The 17273-nt window shown below is 43.0% G+C and overlaps 1 protein-coding gene across 7 annotated transcripts in view; it reads left to right on the forward strand.

The window, feature by feature from the left end:
* LOC124118662 overlaps positions 1-17273 on the forward strand; it is a 199678-nt gene that overhangs the window by 120102 nt on the left and 62303 nt on the right. For all 7 annotated transcript variants that reach the window (XR_007218837.1, XR_007218838.1, XM_048386861.1 and 4 more), the window contains 3 exons: positions 8235-8450; positions 13701-13829; positions 15909-16235. Coding sequence is in view for 5 of the 7 variants with exons in the window: in XM_048386861.1 (XP_048242818.1) it covers positions 8301-8450; positions 13701-13829; positions 15909-16235 (606 nt within the window). In the remaining 2 variants the exon portion in view is untranslated. The remainder of the gene's footprint in view (positions 1-8234; positions 8451-13700; positions 13830-15908; positions 16236-17273) is intronic.

Here is a 17273-nt window from a genome sequence, read left to right on the forward strand (position 1 = left end):
TACACACATGGTACTTGTTATTACTGTTTACACACATAGCACTGGTTATTACTGTTTACACACATGGCACTTGTTATTACTGTTTACACACATGACACTGGTTATTACTGTTTACACACATGACACTTGTTATTACTGTTTACACACATGGCACTTGTTATTACTGTTTACACACATGACACTGGTTATTACTGTTTACACACATGGCACTTGTTATTACTGTTTACACACATGACACTGGTTATTACTGTTTACACACATGGCACTTGTTATTACTGTTTACACACATGACACTGGTTATTACTGTTTACACACATGGCACTGGTTATTACTGTTTACACACATAGCACTGGTTATTACTGTTTACACACATGACACTTGATATTACTGTTTACACACATAGCACTTGTTATTACTGTTTACACACATGACACTTGTTATTACTGTTTACACACATGGCACTTGTTATTACTGTTTACACACATGACACTGGTTATTACTGTTTACACACATGGCACTTGTTATTACTGTTTACACACATGACACTGGTTATTACTGTTTACACACATGGCACTGGTTATTACTGTTTACACACATAGCACTGGTTATTACTGTTTACACACATGACACTTGATATTACTGTTTACACACATAGCACTGGTTATTACTGTTTACACACATGACACTTGTTATTACTGTTTACACACATGGCACTGGTTATTACTGTTTACACACATGGCACTGGTTATTACTGTTTACACACATGACACTTGATATTACTGTTTACACACATGACACTGGTTATTACTGTTTACACACATGACACTTGATATTACTGTTTACACACATAGCACTGGTTATTACTGTTTACACACATGGCACTTGTTATTACTGTTTACACACATGACACTGGTTATTACTGTTTACACACATGGCACTGGTTATTACTGTTTACACACATAGCACTGGTTATTACTGTTTACACACATGGCACTTGATATTACTGTTTACACACATAGCACTGGTTATTACTGTTTACACACATGGCACTGGTTATTACTGTTACCCACATGACACTGGTTATTACTGTTTACACACATGACACTTGTTATTACTGTTTACACACATGACACTTGTTATTACTGTTTACACACATGACACTTGTTATTACTGTTTACACACATGGCACTGGTTATTACTGTTTACACACATGGCACTGGTTATTACTGTTTACACACATAGCACTGGTTATTACTGTTTACACACATGACACTGGTTATTACTGTTTACACACATAGCACTGGTTATTACTGTTTACACACATGACACTGGTTATTACTGTTTACACACATGACACTGGTTATTACTGTTTACACACATGGCACTGGTTATTACTGTTTACACACATGGCACTGGTTATTACTGTTTACACACATGACACTGGTTATTACTGTTACCCACATGACACTGGTTATTACTGTTTACACACATGGCACTTGTTATTACTGTTTACACACATGACACTGGTTATTACTGTTTACACACATGGTACTTGTTATTACTGTTTACACACATGACACTGGTTATTACTGTTTACACACATGACACTGGTTATTACTGTTTACACACATGGCACTGGTTATTACTGTTTACACACATGGCACTGGTTATTACTGTTTACACACATGACACTGGTTATTACTGTTACCCACATGACACTGGTTATTACTGTTTACACACATGGCACTTGTTATTACTGTTTACACACATGACACTGGTTATTACTGTTTACACACATGGCACTGGTTATTACTGTTTACACACATGACACTGGTTATTACTGTTTACACACATGACACTGGTTATTACTGTTACCCACATGACACTGGTTATTACTGTTTACACACATGGCACTTGTTATTACTGTTTACACACATGACACTGGTTATTACTGTTTACACACATGGTACTTGTTATTACTGTTTACACACATAGCACTGGTTATTACTGTTTACACACATGGCACTTGTTATTACTGTTTACACACATGACACTGGTTATTACTGTTTACACACATGACACTGGTTATTACTGTTTACACACATGACACTTGTTATTACTGTTTACACACATGGCACTGGTTATTACTGTTTACACACATGGCACTGGTTATTACTGTTTACACACATAGCACTGGTTATTACTGTTTACACACATGACACTGGTTATTACTGTTTACACACATGACACTGGTTATTACTGTTTACACACATGGCACTTGTTATTACTGTTTACACACATGACACTGGTTATTACTGTTACCCACATGACACTGGTTATTACTGTTTACACACATGGCACTGGTTATTACTGTTTACACACATGACACTGGTTATTACTGTTTACACACATGACACTTGTTATTACTGTTTACACACATGACACTTGTTATTACTGTTTACACACATGGCACTGGTTATTACTGTTTACACACATGGCACTGGTTATTACTGTTTACACACATAGCACTGGTTATTACTGTTTACACACATGGCACTGGTTATTACTGTTTACACACATGACACTGGTTATTACTGTTTACACACATGGCACTTGTTATTACTGTTTACACACATGACACTGGTTATTACTGTTACCCACATGACACTGGTTATTACTGTTTACACACATGGCACTGGTTATTACTGTTTACACACATGACACTGGTTATTACTGTTTACACACATGGCACTGGTTATTACTGTTACCCACATGACACTGGTTATTACTGTTTACACACATGACACTGGTTATTACTGTTACCCACATGACACTGGTTATTACTGTTTACACACATGGCACTGGTTATTACTGTTTACACACATGACACTGGTTATTACTGTTTACACACATGGCACTGGTTATTACTGTTACCCACATGACACTGGTTATTACTGTTTACACACATGACACTTGTTATTACTGTTTACACACATGACACTGGTTATTACTGTTTACACACATGGCACTTGTTATTACTGTTTACACACATGACACTGGTTATTACTGTTACCCACATGACACTGGTTATTACTGTTTACACACATGGCACTGGTTATTACTGTTACCCACATGACACTGGTTATTACTGTTTACACACATGGCACTTGTTATTACTGTTTACACACATGGCACTGGTTATTACTGTTTACACACATGACACTGGTTATTACTGTTTACACACATGACACTGGTTATTACTGTTTACACACATGACACTGGTTATTACTGTTTACACACATGGCACTTGATATTACTGTTTACACACATGGCACTGGTTATTACTGTTACCCACATGACACTTGATATTACTGTTTACACACATGACACTTGTTATTACTGTTTACACACATGACACTGGTTATTACTGTTTACACACATGACACTGGTTATTACTGTTTACCCACATGGCACTTGTTATTACTGTTTACACACATGGCACTTGATATTACTGTTTACACACATGGTACTTGTTATTACTGTTTACACACATGACACTTGTTATTACTGTTACCCACATGACACTGGTTATTACTGTTTACCCACATGGCACTGGTTATTACTGTTTACCCACATGGCACTGGTTATTACTGTTTACACACATGACACTTGTTATTACTGTTTACACACATGGCACTGGTTATTACTGTTTACACACATGACACTTGTTATTACTGTTTACACACATGGCACTTGTTATTACTGTTTACACACATGACACTGGTTATTACTGTTTACACACATGGCACTTGTTATTACTGTTTACACACATGACACTTGTTATTACTGTTACCCACATGACACTGGTTATTACTGTTTACACACATGGCACTGGTTATTACTGTTTACACACATGACACTTGTTATTACTGTTACCCACATGACACTGGTTATTACTGTTTACACACATGGCACTGGTTATTACTGTTTACACACATGACACTTGTTATTACTGTTTACACACATGGCACTGGTTATTACTGTTTACAAACTGAAAAAGTTGGAAGAATGAGTTTGGATAATAACTAGAAGACTTGGAGTTTTAAACTTTATTAACTCCGGTAGATATATCTGATATCCAGTCACTGGTTTGAGAGTCTCGACAGAACCTGTATGCCTGACCTATCTCCGGGTGGGAGGCTATACACTATACACAAGCATTCAAATATGGTATATATGACCTAGTTGGTGTGTATGGCAGCATACAGCGATGTCCATCTCTCCTTTCTATGACCCTGGTTGTAAATAATGGGCTATATTGTCGTGGTGTACAATGAGCGTAGTCCTGCGTGAGCTGGAGATATACATCTAGATCAGCAGTAGGCCTGTGCCAAACACTAATATTTTCCGCTCTCTGATTTTCCATGCTTCCAGGTGAGATGAAGAGATGAGAGGAATTTGTGTTCGGCCTGATGAACATGATAAAGTATGTTTTATAAATTTCTGATTGCAATTGTTGGCTTGAAGTCGTTGGGCGCCCGGAGGTGAGAGGGAAAGCCAGGCAGTGGTGTACACAGCAGTAAACCTATCTCCTTGTATCGTGTAATGCATACCTCATTTGGTTTACCTGCCTCAGGTGTGGAGAATAATGTGGCTATTGTCACGGGTCTGTTGTCAGCCGGGCTGGGCGAGATGCAAGGTAGATACTGGAGACGGAGGTAGACTCACACGGCCTCTGTTGCCGTATCTCAACTACTTTCAACAACTCTTGACTGTTCTCAACTGCGAGACTCAACTCGTCTCAACTTTTCTCTCACTCTCGCACCCGCTGCAATTCTCAACTACCATCAATTTTTCTCTCACTCTCAACTTTTCTCAAGTATTCTCTCTCTCAACTTTTCTCTCACTCTCAACTTTTCTCAAGTATTCTCTCACTCTCAACTTTTCTCTCACTCTCAACTTTTCTCAAGTATTCTCTCACTCATTTTTTCTTGACTATTTTCTCGCTCTCAACTTTTCTCGACTATTCTCTCACTCTCAATTTTTCTCAAGTATTCTCTCACTCTCAACTATTTTAACTATTCTCTCACTCTCAACTTTTCTCAAGTATTCCGAAGACCTAGGTTCAATTCCCGACATGGGTACAATGTGTGAAGCCCATTTCTGGTGTCCCCCGCCGTGATATTGCTGGAATATTGCTAAAAGCGGCGTAAAACCATACTCACTCACTCACTCTCAAGTATTCTCTCACTCTCAACTTTTCTCAAGTATTCTCTCACTCAACTTTTCTCGACTCTTCTCTCACTCTCAACTTTTCTCACTCTCACAGCTGCTGCAACTCTCACAACTCTCTCAGTTCTCACATTCTGCTTTGTTGCAACTCTATTGTCATGAGGTATGTGGAAACAAAACCATCCTAAGTGATTTTGACAAAATGTGGAATTTTTAGCTTCACAAGCATATCTCCCCCTTCATTAACAAGTACCTAATGGAATGGAATCTCCGTTTTGTGATACATGCTGAGGCCACATGGCAGCCACATCGACAGTGTCGCTCCCAGACATCTCTGCGTTGTGATATATGCTGAGGCCACATTGACAGTGTCGCTCCCAGACATCTCCGTGTTGTGATATATGCTGAGGCCACATTGACAGTGTCGCTCCCAGACATCTCCGTGTTGTGATACATGCTGAGGCCACATTGACAGTGTCGCTTCCAGACATCTCCGTGATGTGATATATGCTGAGGCCACATGGCAGCCACATTGACAGTGTCGCTCCCAGATATCTCCGTGTTGTGATATATGCTGAGGCCACATGGCAGCCACATTGACAGTGTCGCTCCCAGACATCTCCGTGTTGTGATATATACATGGCAGTCACATTGACAGTGTCGCTCCCAGATATCTCCGTGTTGTGGTATATGCTGAGGCCACATTGACAGTGTCGCTCCCAGACATCTCCGTGTTGTGATATATGCTGAGGCCACATGGCAGCCACATTGACAGTGTCGCTTCCAGACATCTCCGTGTTGTGATATATGCTGAGGCCACATGGCAGCCACATTGACAGTGTCGCTCCCAGATATCTCCGTGTTGTGATATATGCTGAGGCCACATGGCAGCCACATTGACAGTGTCGCTATCAGATATCTCCGTGTTGTGATATATGTTGAGGCCACATTGACAGTGTCCCTGCCAGACATCTCCGTGTTGTGATATATACATGGCAGTCACATTGACAGTGTCGCTCCCAGACATCTCCGTGTTGTGATATATGCTGAGGCCACATTGACAGTGTCGCTCCCAGACATCTCCGTGTTGTGATATATGCTGAGGCCACGTGAATATGGGGACCTCTTTTCCCCATGAGTGTTATTGTCTGCTGTATTTCAGACACTAAATGAGAACATGCAGTCAGTGCCTGAGAGATTTGGAAAATACTGGATCATTGGGTTAGATTTAACATTTCAAATATTTTCTCGTTATTTCGAGGGGTTTTGTCAAAACTTGAAATTTTGCGAAATATTTGAAATAACAAGAAAATAATTGAAATAATGAGTAAGTAATTGAAGTAACAAGAAATTTTGATATAAAAAAAATTAAATAATGCTACCAAAGTGGTACTATAAGCTTTAGTAAGATTTAGAGCAAACTGAACCTTTGAAATTAGATTTAGAGCAAACTGTTCATTTGGTTCGTCGTTTGTTGTTTAACGCTGCACTCAGCACTATTCCTGCTATATGACGGCGGTCTGTAAATAATCAAGTCTGGATGAGACAATCCAGTGATTGACATCATGAGCATCGATCCATGCATCTGGGACACAATGTATATATTAAGTCAGTGAGCCTGACCATCTGATCCCGTGAGTCGCCTCAAGCGACCCTGACCACCTGATCCCGTTAGTTGCCTCTTATGACAAGCATATAGTGCAAACTGGATCATTGAGGTTAGATTCAGAGCAAACTACCAACTATTTGTGTATGCTGCATACTGTACCAACTATTTGTGTATGCTGCATACTGTACCAACTATTTGTGTATGCTGCATACTGTACCAACTATTTGTGTATGCTGCATACTGTACCAACTATTTGTGTATACTGCATACTGTACCAACTATTTCTGTATGCTGCATACTGTACCAACTATTTGTGTATGCTGCATACTGTACCAACTATTTGTGTATGCTGCATACTGTACCAACTATTTGTGTATGCTGCATACTGTACCAACTATTGTGTGTACTGCATACTGTACCCACTATTTCTGTATGCTGCATACTGTACCAACTATTTGTGTATGCTGCATACTGTACCAACTATTGTGTATACTGCATACTGTACCAACTATTGTGTATACTGCATACTGTACCAACTATTTCTGTATGCTGCTTACTGTACTAACTATTTGTGTATGTTGCATACTGTACCAACTATTTGTGTATACTGCATACTGTACCAACTATTTCTGTATGCTGCATACTGTACCAACTATTTCTGTATGCTGCATACTGTACTAACTATTTGTGTATGCTGCATACTGTACCAACTATTTGTGTATGCTGCAAACTGTACCAACTATTTGTGTATGCTGCAAACTGTACCAACTATTGTGTATACTGCATACTGTAACAACTTTTTCTGTATGCTGCATACTGTACCAACTATTTGTGTATGCTGCAAACTGTACCAACTATTTGTGTATGCTGCATACTGTACTAACTATTTGTGTATGCTGCATACTGTACCAACTATTTGTGTTTACTGCATACTGTACCAACTATTTGTGTATGCTGCAAACTGTACCAACTATTGTGTATACTGCATACTGTCACAACTTTTTCTGTATGCTGCATACTGTACCAACTATTTATGTATGCTGCATACTGTACCAACTATTTGTGTATGCTGCATACTGTACCAACTATTTCTGTATGCTGCATACTGTACTAACTATTTGTGTATGCTGCGTACTGTACCAACTATTTGTGTATACTGCATACTGTACCAACTATTTCTGTATGCTGCATACTGTACTAACTATTTGTGTATGCTGCGTACTGTACCAACTATTTGTGTTTACTGCATACTGTACCAACTATTTGTGTATACTGCATACTGTACCAACTATTTGTGTATACTGCATACTGTACAAACTATTGTGTATACTGCATACTGTACCAACTATTTGTGTATGCTGCATACTGTACCAACTATTTGTGTTTACTGCAGGCACTGAGAGAAGACAACGATGAATCGACGCCCTGTTTCAGAATCCGGAAGGTGACACCAGAGCAGATGGAAGTCCTCATGTTGGCGGCACTGGTCCTATCAGGATCTAGTTGCTATGGAGATGAGATGGCATCACACCTGTTGCTGTTGGATAAGCTGCCAGAAGGAATCAGTGCCAAGAACCAACTGCCCCTTGTCATCAGAACCAACTACAGTGTAAGTCACTCACTCACTCACTCACTCACTCACTCACTCACTCACTCACTCACTCACTCACTCACTCACTCACTCACTCACTCACTCACTCACTCACTCACCCACCAACCCACTCACTCACTCACCAACTCACTCAATCACTCACTCAATCACTCACTCAATCACTCACTCACTCAATCACTCACTCACTCAATCACTCACTCACTCACTCACTCACTCACTCACTCACCCACCCACCCACCCACCAACCCACTCACTCACTCACTCAATGTTAACATATACAGCCCCTGGTCTCTATACAAACACCTGTTAATGACCAGTCAAGCATCTATATTACATATACAGCCCCTGGTCTCTATACAAACACCTGTTAATGACCAGTCAAGCATCTATGTTAACATATACAGCCCCTGGTCTCTATACAAACACCTGTTAATGACAAGTCAAGCATCTATATTACATATACAGCCCCTGGTCTCTATACAAACACCTGTTAATGACCAGTCAAGCATCTATGTTAACATCAGCGGCTTTGTTAGACATCATCCTATTGTGTGACCCTGTGAGACTATCTGTCCCAGACATCAGGCTGGACAATGAACACATTGACCGGAGTAAACATTGTCCACTTGACAGACCCATGGTCAAGTTGCTGTGGGTGATGTTGGACAGTTAGTGTCAGGGAGATGGTCAAGTTGTTGTGGGTGATGTTGGACAGTTAGTGTCAGGGAGATGGTCAAGTTGTTGTGGGTGATGTTGGACAATTAGTGTCAGGGAGATGGTCAAGTTGTTGTGGGTGATGTTGGACAGTTAGTGTCAGGGAGATGGTCAAGTTGCTGTGGGTGATGTTGGACAGTTAGTGTCAGGGAGATGGTCAAGTTGTTGTGGGTGATGTTGGACAATTAGTGTCAGGGAGGTGGTCAAGTTGCTGTGGGTGATGTTGGACAATTAGTGTCAGGGAGATGGTCAAGTTGCTGTGGGTGATGTTGGACAATTAATGTCAGGGAGATGGTCAAGTTGTTGTTGGTGATGTTGGACTCACTCACTCACTCACTCACTCACTCACTCACTCACTCACTCACTCACTCACTCACTCACTCACTCACTCACTCACTCAACCACCCACTCACTCAAACACCCACCCACCCACTCACTCACTAACTCACCCTCTTCACTGGGACACCAGGAGCCATTCCCTGACCAGAGTTACCATGCCCTGACATGCCCTGGTCGTCTTGCAAGCCAACAACAGAACACTGACAGACGATGGTCGTCTTGCAAGCCAACAACAGAACACTGACAGACGGTGGTCGTCTTGCAAGCCAACAACAGAACACTGACAGACGGTGGTCGTCTTGCAAGCCAACAGCAGAACACTGACAGACGATGGTCGTCTTGCAAGCCAACAACAGAACACTGACAGACGGTGGTCGTCTTGCAAGCCAACAACAGAACACTGACAGACGGTGGTCGTCTTGCAAGCCAACAACAGAACACTGACAGACGGTGGTCGTCTTGCAAGCCAACAACAGAACACTGACAGACGGTGGTCGTCTTGCAAGCCAACAACAGAACACTGACAGACGGTGGTCGTCTTGCAAGCCAACAACAGAACACTGAAGTCTGCAGGTCACACCAGTAATTTGCTGAGCAAATTTCTTGGCACGTCATAAGAACTTCCAGCAATACAAGATTCATGACAAGGACACTCTTTGTTTAAAATCCATACAGTACCTAACAAGAAGTGAAGCAAATTCAAAGATTACATCAACTCCTTTATTGGAGCTGACTTGACCAAATTCTTTCTCATCAGACGAGTGTTCCTGTGTTTATCGTGCTCCTGCTGGGAGTGTCCGTCATGTCGAGGACAAACTGACTGAGGTGTTGTCACCTCCTCACAGCTCTGGCTTCCTGTCAATAATACCACAGAGTCGTTAATCTTGGGGTCTCGTGGAGCCGTGACGCGAGCTGTCAGGACTGACCGCTGGTAGTAGGTATCATGTCCGTCCTGTAATTTTCTGAGATGCTGCAAGGTGCGAGAGTCACACGTTCTCCCATCTCTGATTAGATCTGCGCCTTGTGCAATGGCTGTCCGCCCAACATGGCCTCGTTAGGACTCACTAATTGCAGACAAGAAAAGGTCAGCCTGCTGCTCCGCCAGCTTCCCTCACTGTATTTCATTGTGATGTATCGGGGACTAAATTGGTTGCAACATTAACGTGTATCGATGAGAGATTGTTTTCTGGCTAGTCAATTTACAAGCCACTTCAGAAAGTTATGGTCCTCAAATTGGAGATTAAGAAGACGCTAATTGCAATCAGGATATCCACTCAGAAAGTTTCCTTTTCTCATTTCTTATGAATGTTATCATTGATATACTTTAATGAGAAAACAGATACAAACTTTTAATGTGATTATCAATTGATTTGATGGTGTTTCAGTGCAGACCGACAGCCATCAGAAGCATGATTCACAGGGCAGCATATCACTTTGTGTGTGTGTGTGGTGGGGGGGTGGGGGTGGGGTGGGGACAGAAAAGAGGGGGCATAGTGTGTGTGTGTGTGTGGGGGGGGGGGGGGGGGGGGGCAGGCGTAGGGCTATGTGTGTATGTGTGGGAAAATATGCTTTTTTTGAAAATCACAACATACCTTCTTTGACAATCACAACATGCCTTCTTTGACAATCACAACATGCCTTCTTTGACAGTCAGAGCATGCCTTCATTGACAGTCTCAACATGCCTTCTTTGACAATCACGACATGCCTTCTTTGATAGACAATCACAACATACCTTCTTTGACAGACAGTCTCAACATGCCCTCTTTAACAGATAATCATAACATGCCTCCTTTGACAATCACGACATGCCTTCTTTGACAATCACGACATGCCTTCTTTGACAATCACGACATGCCTTCTTTGATAGACAATCACAACATACCTTCTTTGACAGACAGTCTCAACATGCCCTCTTTAACAGACAATCATAACATGCCTCCTTTGACAATCACAACATGCCTTCTTTGACAATCAGAGCATGCCTTCATTGACAATCACAACATGCCTTCTTTGACAGACAGTCTCAACATTCCCTCTTTAACAGACAATCAAAACATGCCTCCTTTGACAATCACAACATGCCTTCTTTGACAATCAGAGCATGCCTTCATTGACAGTCTCAACATGCCTTCTTTGACAGACAGTCTCAACATGCCCTCTTTAACAGACAATCATAACATATGCCTTCTTTGACAGTCTCAACATGCCTTCTTTGACAGACAGTTTCAACATGCCCTCTTAAACAGACAATCATAACATGCCTTCTTTGACAGTCTCAACATGCCTTCATTGACAGACAATCACAAATAGCAAACATGACAGTACAGTTTATTAATAGTAAAATGTTTGGGATACTAGTTTGGAATTGGTTTTACAGAGTGAATGCTTTAACTGAATGTAACACTGATTATTGAGAGTTAAATAGTTTATTGCATGTGAAACGCTTTTAAGTAAATTGTTCCGAGCAGAGTGAAACTGTTCAGTGTTTATCAAAAGAAAAAACCCAGCTGATTGAGAGTAGAACTGCTACAGATGAGTGTGAGAGAGAGGTGAGAGAGGTAGACTGGGACGAAGGACGTTGTCCCTCACAGTTCCTATTGTGTCTCTCCAGTGTCTCTCCAGTGTCTCTCCAGTGTCTTCTCTCCACTGTCTTCCTTCCCAGTGTCTCTCCAGGGTCTCTCCAGTGTCTCTCCAGTGTCTCTCCAGTGTTTTCCTTCACAGTGTCTTCCTTCCCAGTGTCTCTCCAGTGTCTCTCCACTGTCTTCCTTCCCAGGGTCTCTCCAGGGTCTCTCCAGTGTCTCTCCAGTGTTTTCCTTCACAGTGTCTTCCTTCCCAGTGTCTCTCCAGTGTCTCTCCACTGTCTTCCTTCCCAGGGTCTCTCCAGGCTCTCTCCAGTGTCTCTCCAGTGTTTTCCTTCACAGTGTCTTCCTTCCCAGTGTCTCTCCAGTGTCTCTCCAGTGTCTTCCTTCCCAGTGTCTCTCCAGTGTCTCTCCAGTGTCTCTCCAGTGTCTTCCTTCCCAGTGTCTCTCCAGTGTCTCTCCAGTGTTTTCCTTCACAGTGTCTCTCCAGTGTCTCTCCAGTGTCTTCCTTCCCAGTGTCTCTCCAGTGTCTCTCCAGTGTCTTCCTTCCCAGTGTCTCTCCAGTGTCTTCCTTCCCAGTGTCTCTCCAGTGTCTCTCCAGTGTCTTCCTTCCCAGTGTCTCTCCAGTGTCTCTCCAGTGTCTTCCTTCCCAGTGTCTCTCCAGTGTCTTCCTTCCCAGTGTCTCTCCAGTGTCTCCAGTGTCTCTCCAGTGTCTTCCTTCCCAGTGTCTCTCCAGTGTCTCTCCAGTGTCTTCCTTCCCAGTGTCTCTCCAGTGTCTCTCCAGTGTCTTCCTTCCCAGTGTCTCTCCAGTGTCTTCCTTCCCAGTGTCTCTCCAGTGTCTTCCTTCCCAGTGTCTCGCCAGTGAAACGTAAGACCGGGCAACTGACAGAGCCTATCGGATTGTGTGGACGAAGTTTCACACACTATTATAGTGCTGTTATACCTGTTACTTCCTCAAACAAACACATTAGGGCTGTGTGTGGTCAGGAGGCCGCTGTATCAACAAGTCAACGCTCGGAGCCCCACTCATGTCCGACCTGATCGGGGCCTTAGCAGGTGACGACCTCAACACGGCAACACGCCTCGGGTGACCTCCTCATCACAGATACTCCTCGGGTGTGTTGTCCTCAGGGTCGTTGCTAGTCACCCCAACGCTGTCACACAAACACACTAATGAACCCCCTCCACGGGGGTCGACGACATCACAGGGGTAGCACAGGCACTGGGTCACCTTCAGTGGATATGTGCACCGGCCAGGGGCTGCTGTGAGGAAAAGCTACAATCTACATGAGCTGTCTACATGAGCTGTCTACATGAGCTGTCTGCGAAAAATGAAACCATATATCATACAAAAACAGAAATTCTGTGAATACCAAACTCACAATAGATATGTGTACCATACTCACACACAGGAGTCGCAAAGAGGGACAGGTCAGCCGAAATTGCTTAGGCAGAAGGCGAGCTCTTAAACACTTAATGCAACAACAACTGTCTACATGAGCTGTCTGCATGAGCTGGCTATATGAGTTGCACTCGCTCGCTCACTCACTCACTCACCCACCCACTCACTCACTCACTCACTCACTCACTCACTAGAGATTTATATTTTTCAGGGTTCTGTCCGATTCCAAGAATCTGATGATTTCCGAGTGGTTCTGAATGTGACGGCGCCGTCCCTGCAAGATGCATACAGCGTCCAGGCAGACCTGGTACCTCACCGCAACACCCTGATGCTGCAGGTGGTATGTGGAAGAGCTTGATGTCACATGTCACAACAGTACATGACACCATGTCACATGACAGGACATGACACCATAGATGGACTGTAACACAGGAGGACTGTAACACAAGTGGACTGTAACACAGGTGGACTGTAACAGGTGGACTGTAACATGTGAACTGTAACACAGGACTGTAACACAGGACTGTAACAGCTGGACTGTAACACAGATGGACTGTACCACAGGTGGACTGTAACAGGTGGACTGTAACAGAGGTGGACTGTAACACGTGGACTGTAACACAAGAGGACTGTAACAGGTGGACTGTAACATTGGACTGTAACACAGGACTGTAACAGGTGGACTGTAACACAGGAGGACTGTAACAGGTGGACTGCACCACAGGCGGACTGTAACATAAGACTGTAACAGGTGGACTGAAACACAGGACTGTGACACAGGACTGTAACAGGTGGACTGTAACAGAGGTGGACTGTAACAGAGGTGGACTGTAACATGTGGACTGTAACAGGTGGACTGTAAAAACAGGTGGACTGTAACAGAGGTGGACTGTAACAGGTGGACTGTAACACATGGACTGTAACAGGTGGACTGTAACAGAGGTGGACTGTAACAGAGGTGGACTGTAACACGTGGACTGTAACAGGTGGACTGTAACAGAGGTGGACTGTAACACGTGGACTGTAACACGTGGACTGTAACAGGTGGACTGTAACAGAGGTGGACTGTAACACGTGGACTGTAACAGGTGGACTGTAACAGAGGTGGACTGTAACACGTGGACTAACACAAGAGGACTGTAACAGGTGGACTGTAACATTGGACTGTAACAGGTGGACTGTAACACAGGAGGACTGTAACAGGTGGACTGTATCACAGGACTGTGACACAGGACTGTAACAGGTGGACTGTAACAGAGGTGGACTGTAACACAGGAGGACTGTAACAGGAGGACTGTAACACAGGACTGTAACAGGAGGACTGTAACACAGGAGGACTGTAACAGGAGGACTGTGACACAGGACTGTAACAGGGGGACTGTAACACAGGGGGACTGTAACAGGAGGACTGTAACAGGAGGACTGTAACAGAGGTGGACTGTAACACAGGTGGACTGTAACAGGTGGACTGTAACAGAGGTGGACTGTAACACAGGACTGTAACAGGTGGACTGTAACACAGGACTGTAACAGGTGGACTGTAACAGAGGTGGACTGTAACACAGGTGGACTGTAACAGGTGGACTGTAACAGAGGTGGACTGTAACACAGGACTGTAACACAGGACTGTAACAGGAGGACTGTAACACAGGAGGACTGTAACAGGAGGACTGTGACACAGGACTGTAACAGGGGGACTGTAACACAGGGGGACTGTAACACAGGGGGACTGTAACAGGAGGACTGTAACAGGAGGACTGTGACACAGGACTGTAACAGGGGGACTGTAACACAGGGGGACTGTAACACAGGGGGACTGTAACACAGGGGGACTGTAACACAGGACTGTAACAGGGGGACTGTAACACAGGGGGACTGTAACACAGGACTGTAACAGGTGGACTGTAACACAGGAGGACTGTGACACAGGACTGTAACAGGTGGACTGTAACAGAGGTGGACTGTAACACAGGTGGACTGTAACAGGTGGACTGTAACAGGTGGACTGTAACACAGGTGGACTGTAACACAGGAGGACTGTAACAGGAGGACTGTAACACAGGAAGACTGTAACACAGGAGGACTGTAACAGGAGGACTGTAACACAGGTGGACTGTAACACAGGAGGACTGTAACACAGGTGTCCTGTAACACAGGAGGACAGTTCAAAGTGGAATCAAACTCAATCAAAAACTCAAAAACTCAAAAACTCACTCACACCTGTTATTACTGAGAAAGTTAAAGAAAAAATTAGTTTTGGATGATCAATAGAATTTCTAGTCGTCTCGTTTGCTGTAAAATATATCAACACTTTTCAATACAACTCATGTTGATATACTTGATATAATGTGACACTGGGATGAGATTCTGTACGGCCACTTGTTCAACTGTCGCACCCATGATGCTGTTGCTGTTGCAGTACAAGATGAGTGTTCCTGGAGGCTTCAGTCTGCTGTGGTTGTTTGTTGGGATCGCGGCGGCGACATTCCTCGTGTTCGTGTGTGCCGCCATCTACGCCGTGTGCTGGATCAGCTCGGAGCAGTGCATGTACGACCTGGCGGAGCGGAAGAGCTACGCCAGCAGCAGCCAGCCCGGCATCTACCGCTCCCGCAACAGCATGCAGATGGCGCTGCAGCAGGGGGACATCGCGCTGTTGGCAGAGGAGGCGGACAACATCCACAACGACGACACGTTAAAGAGAGTTCCAGAGATGCCAGAGGAAGAGGAAGCCGAGGCCATTGAAATGGTAGACAACACAACACACAACATACGTACAGATGGTAGACAACACAACACACAACATACCTAGACAACGTAACACACAACATACTTAGACAACATAACACACAACATACGTAGACAACGTAACACACAACATACGTAGACAACGTAACACACAACATACGTCAAGATGGTAGACAACATAACACACAACATACGTAGACAACGTAACACACAACATACGTAAAGATGGTAGACAACACAACACACAACATACGTAGACAACGTAACACACAACATACGTAAAGATGGTAGACAACATAACACACAACATACGTAAAGATGGTAGACAACATAACACACAACATACGTAAAGATGGTAGACAACATAACACACAACATACGTAAAGATGGTAGACAACATAACACACAACATACGTAAAGAATGCAGACAACATAACACACAACATACGTAAAGATGGTAGACAACATAACACACAACATACGTAAAGATGGTAGACAACATAACACACAACATACGTAAAGATGGTAGACGGCATAACACACAACATACGTAAAGATGGTAGACAACATAACACACAACATACGTAAAGAATGCAGACAACATAACACACAACATACGTAAAGATGGTAGACAACATAACACACAACATACGTAAAGATGGTAGACAACATAACACACAACATACATATAGATGGTAGACGGCATAACAAGCAACATACGTAAAGAATGTAGACAACATAACACACAACATACGTAAAGATGGTAGACAACATAACACACAACATACGTACAGAATGGAGACAACATAACACACAACATACGTACAGAATGGAGACAACATAGCACACAACATACGTAAAGATGGTAGACAACATAACACACAACATACGTACAGATGGTAGACAACATAACAAAACATACATACGTAAAGAATGCAGACAACATAACACACAACATACGTACAGATGGTAGACAACATAACAAAACATACATACGTAAAGAATGCAGACAACATAACACACAACATACGTATAGATG

This window comes from Haliotis rufescens, unplaced genomic scaffold (assembly GCF_023055435.1).
Source record: "Haliotis rufescens isolate VD_foot unplaced genomic scaffold, xgHalRufe1.0.p SCAF_61, whole genome shotgun sequence".
Lineage (NCBI taxonomy): Eukaryota > Metazoa > Mollusca > Gastropoda > Lepetellida > Haliotidae > Haliotis > Haliotis rufescens.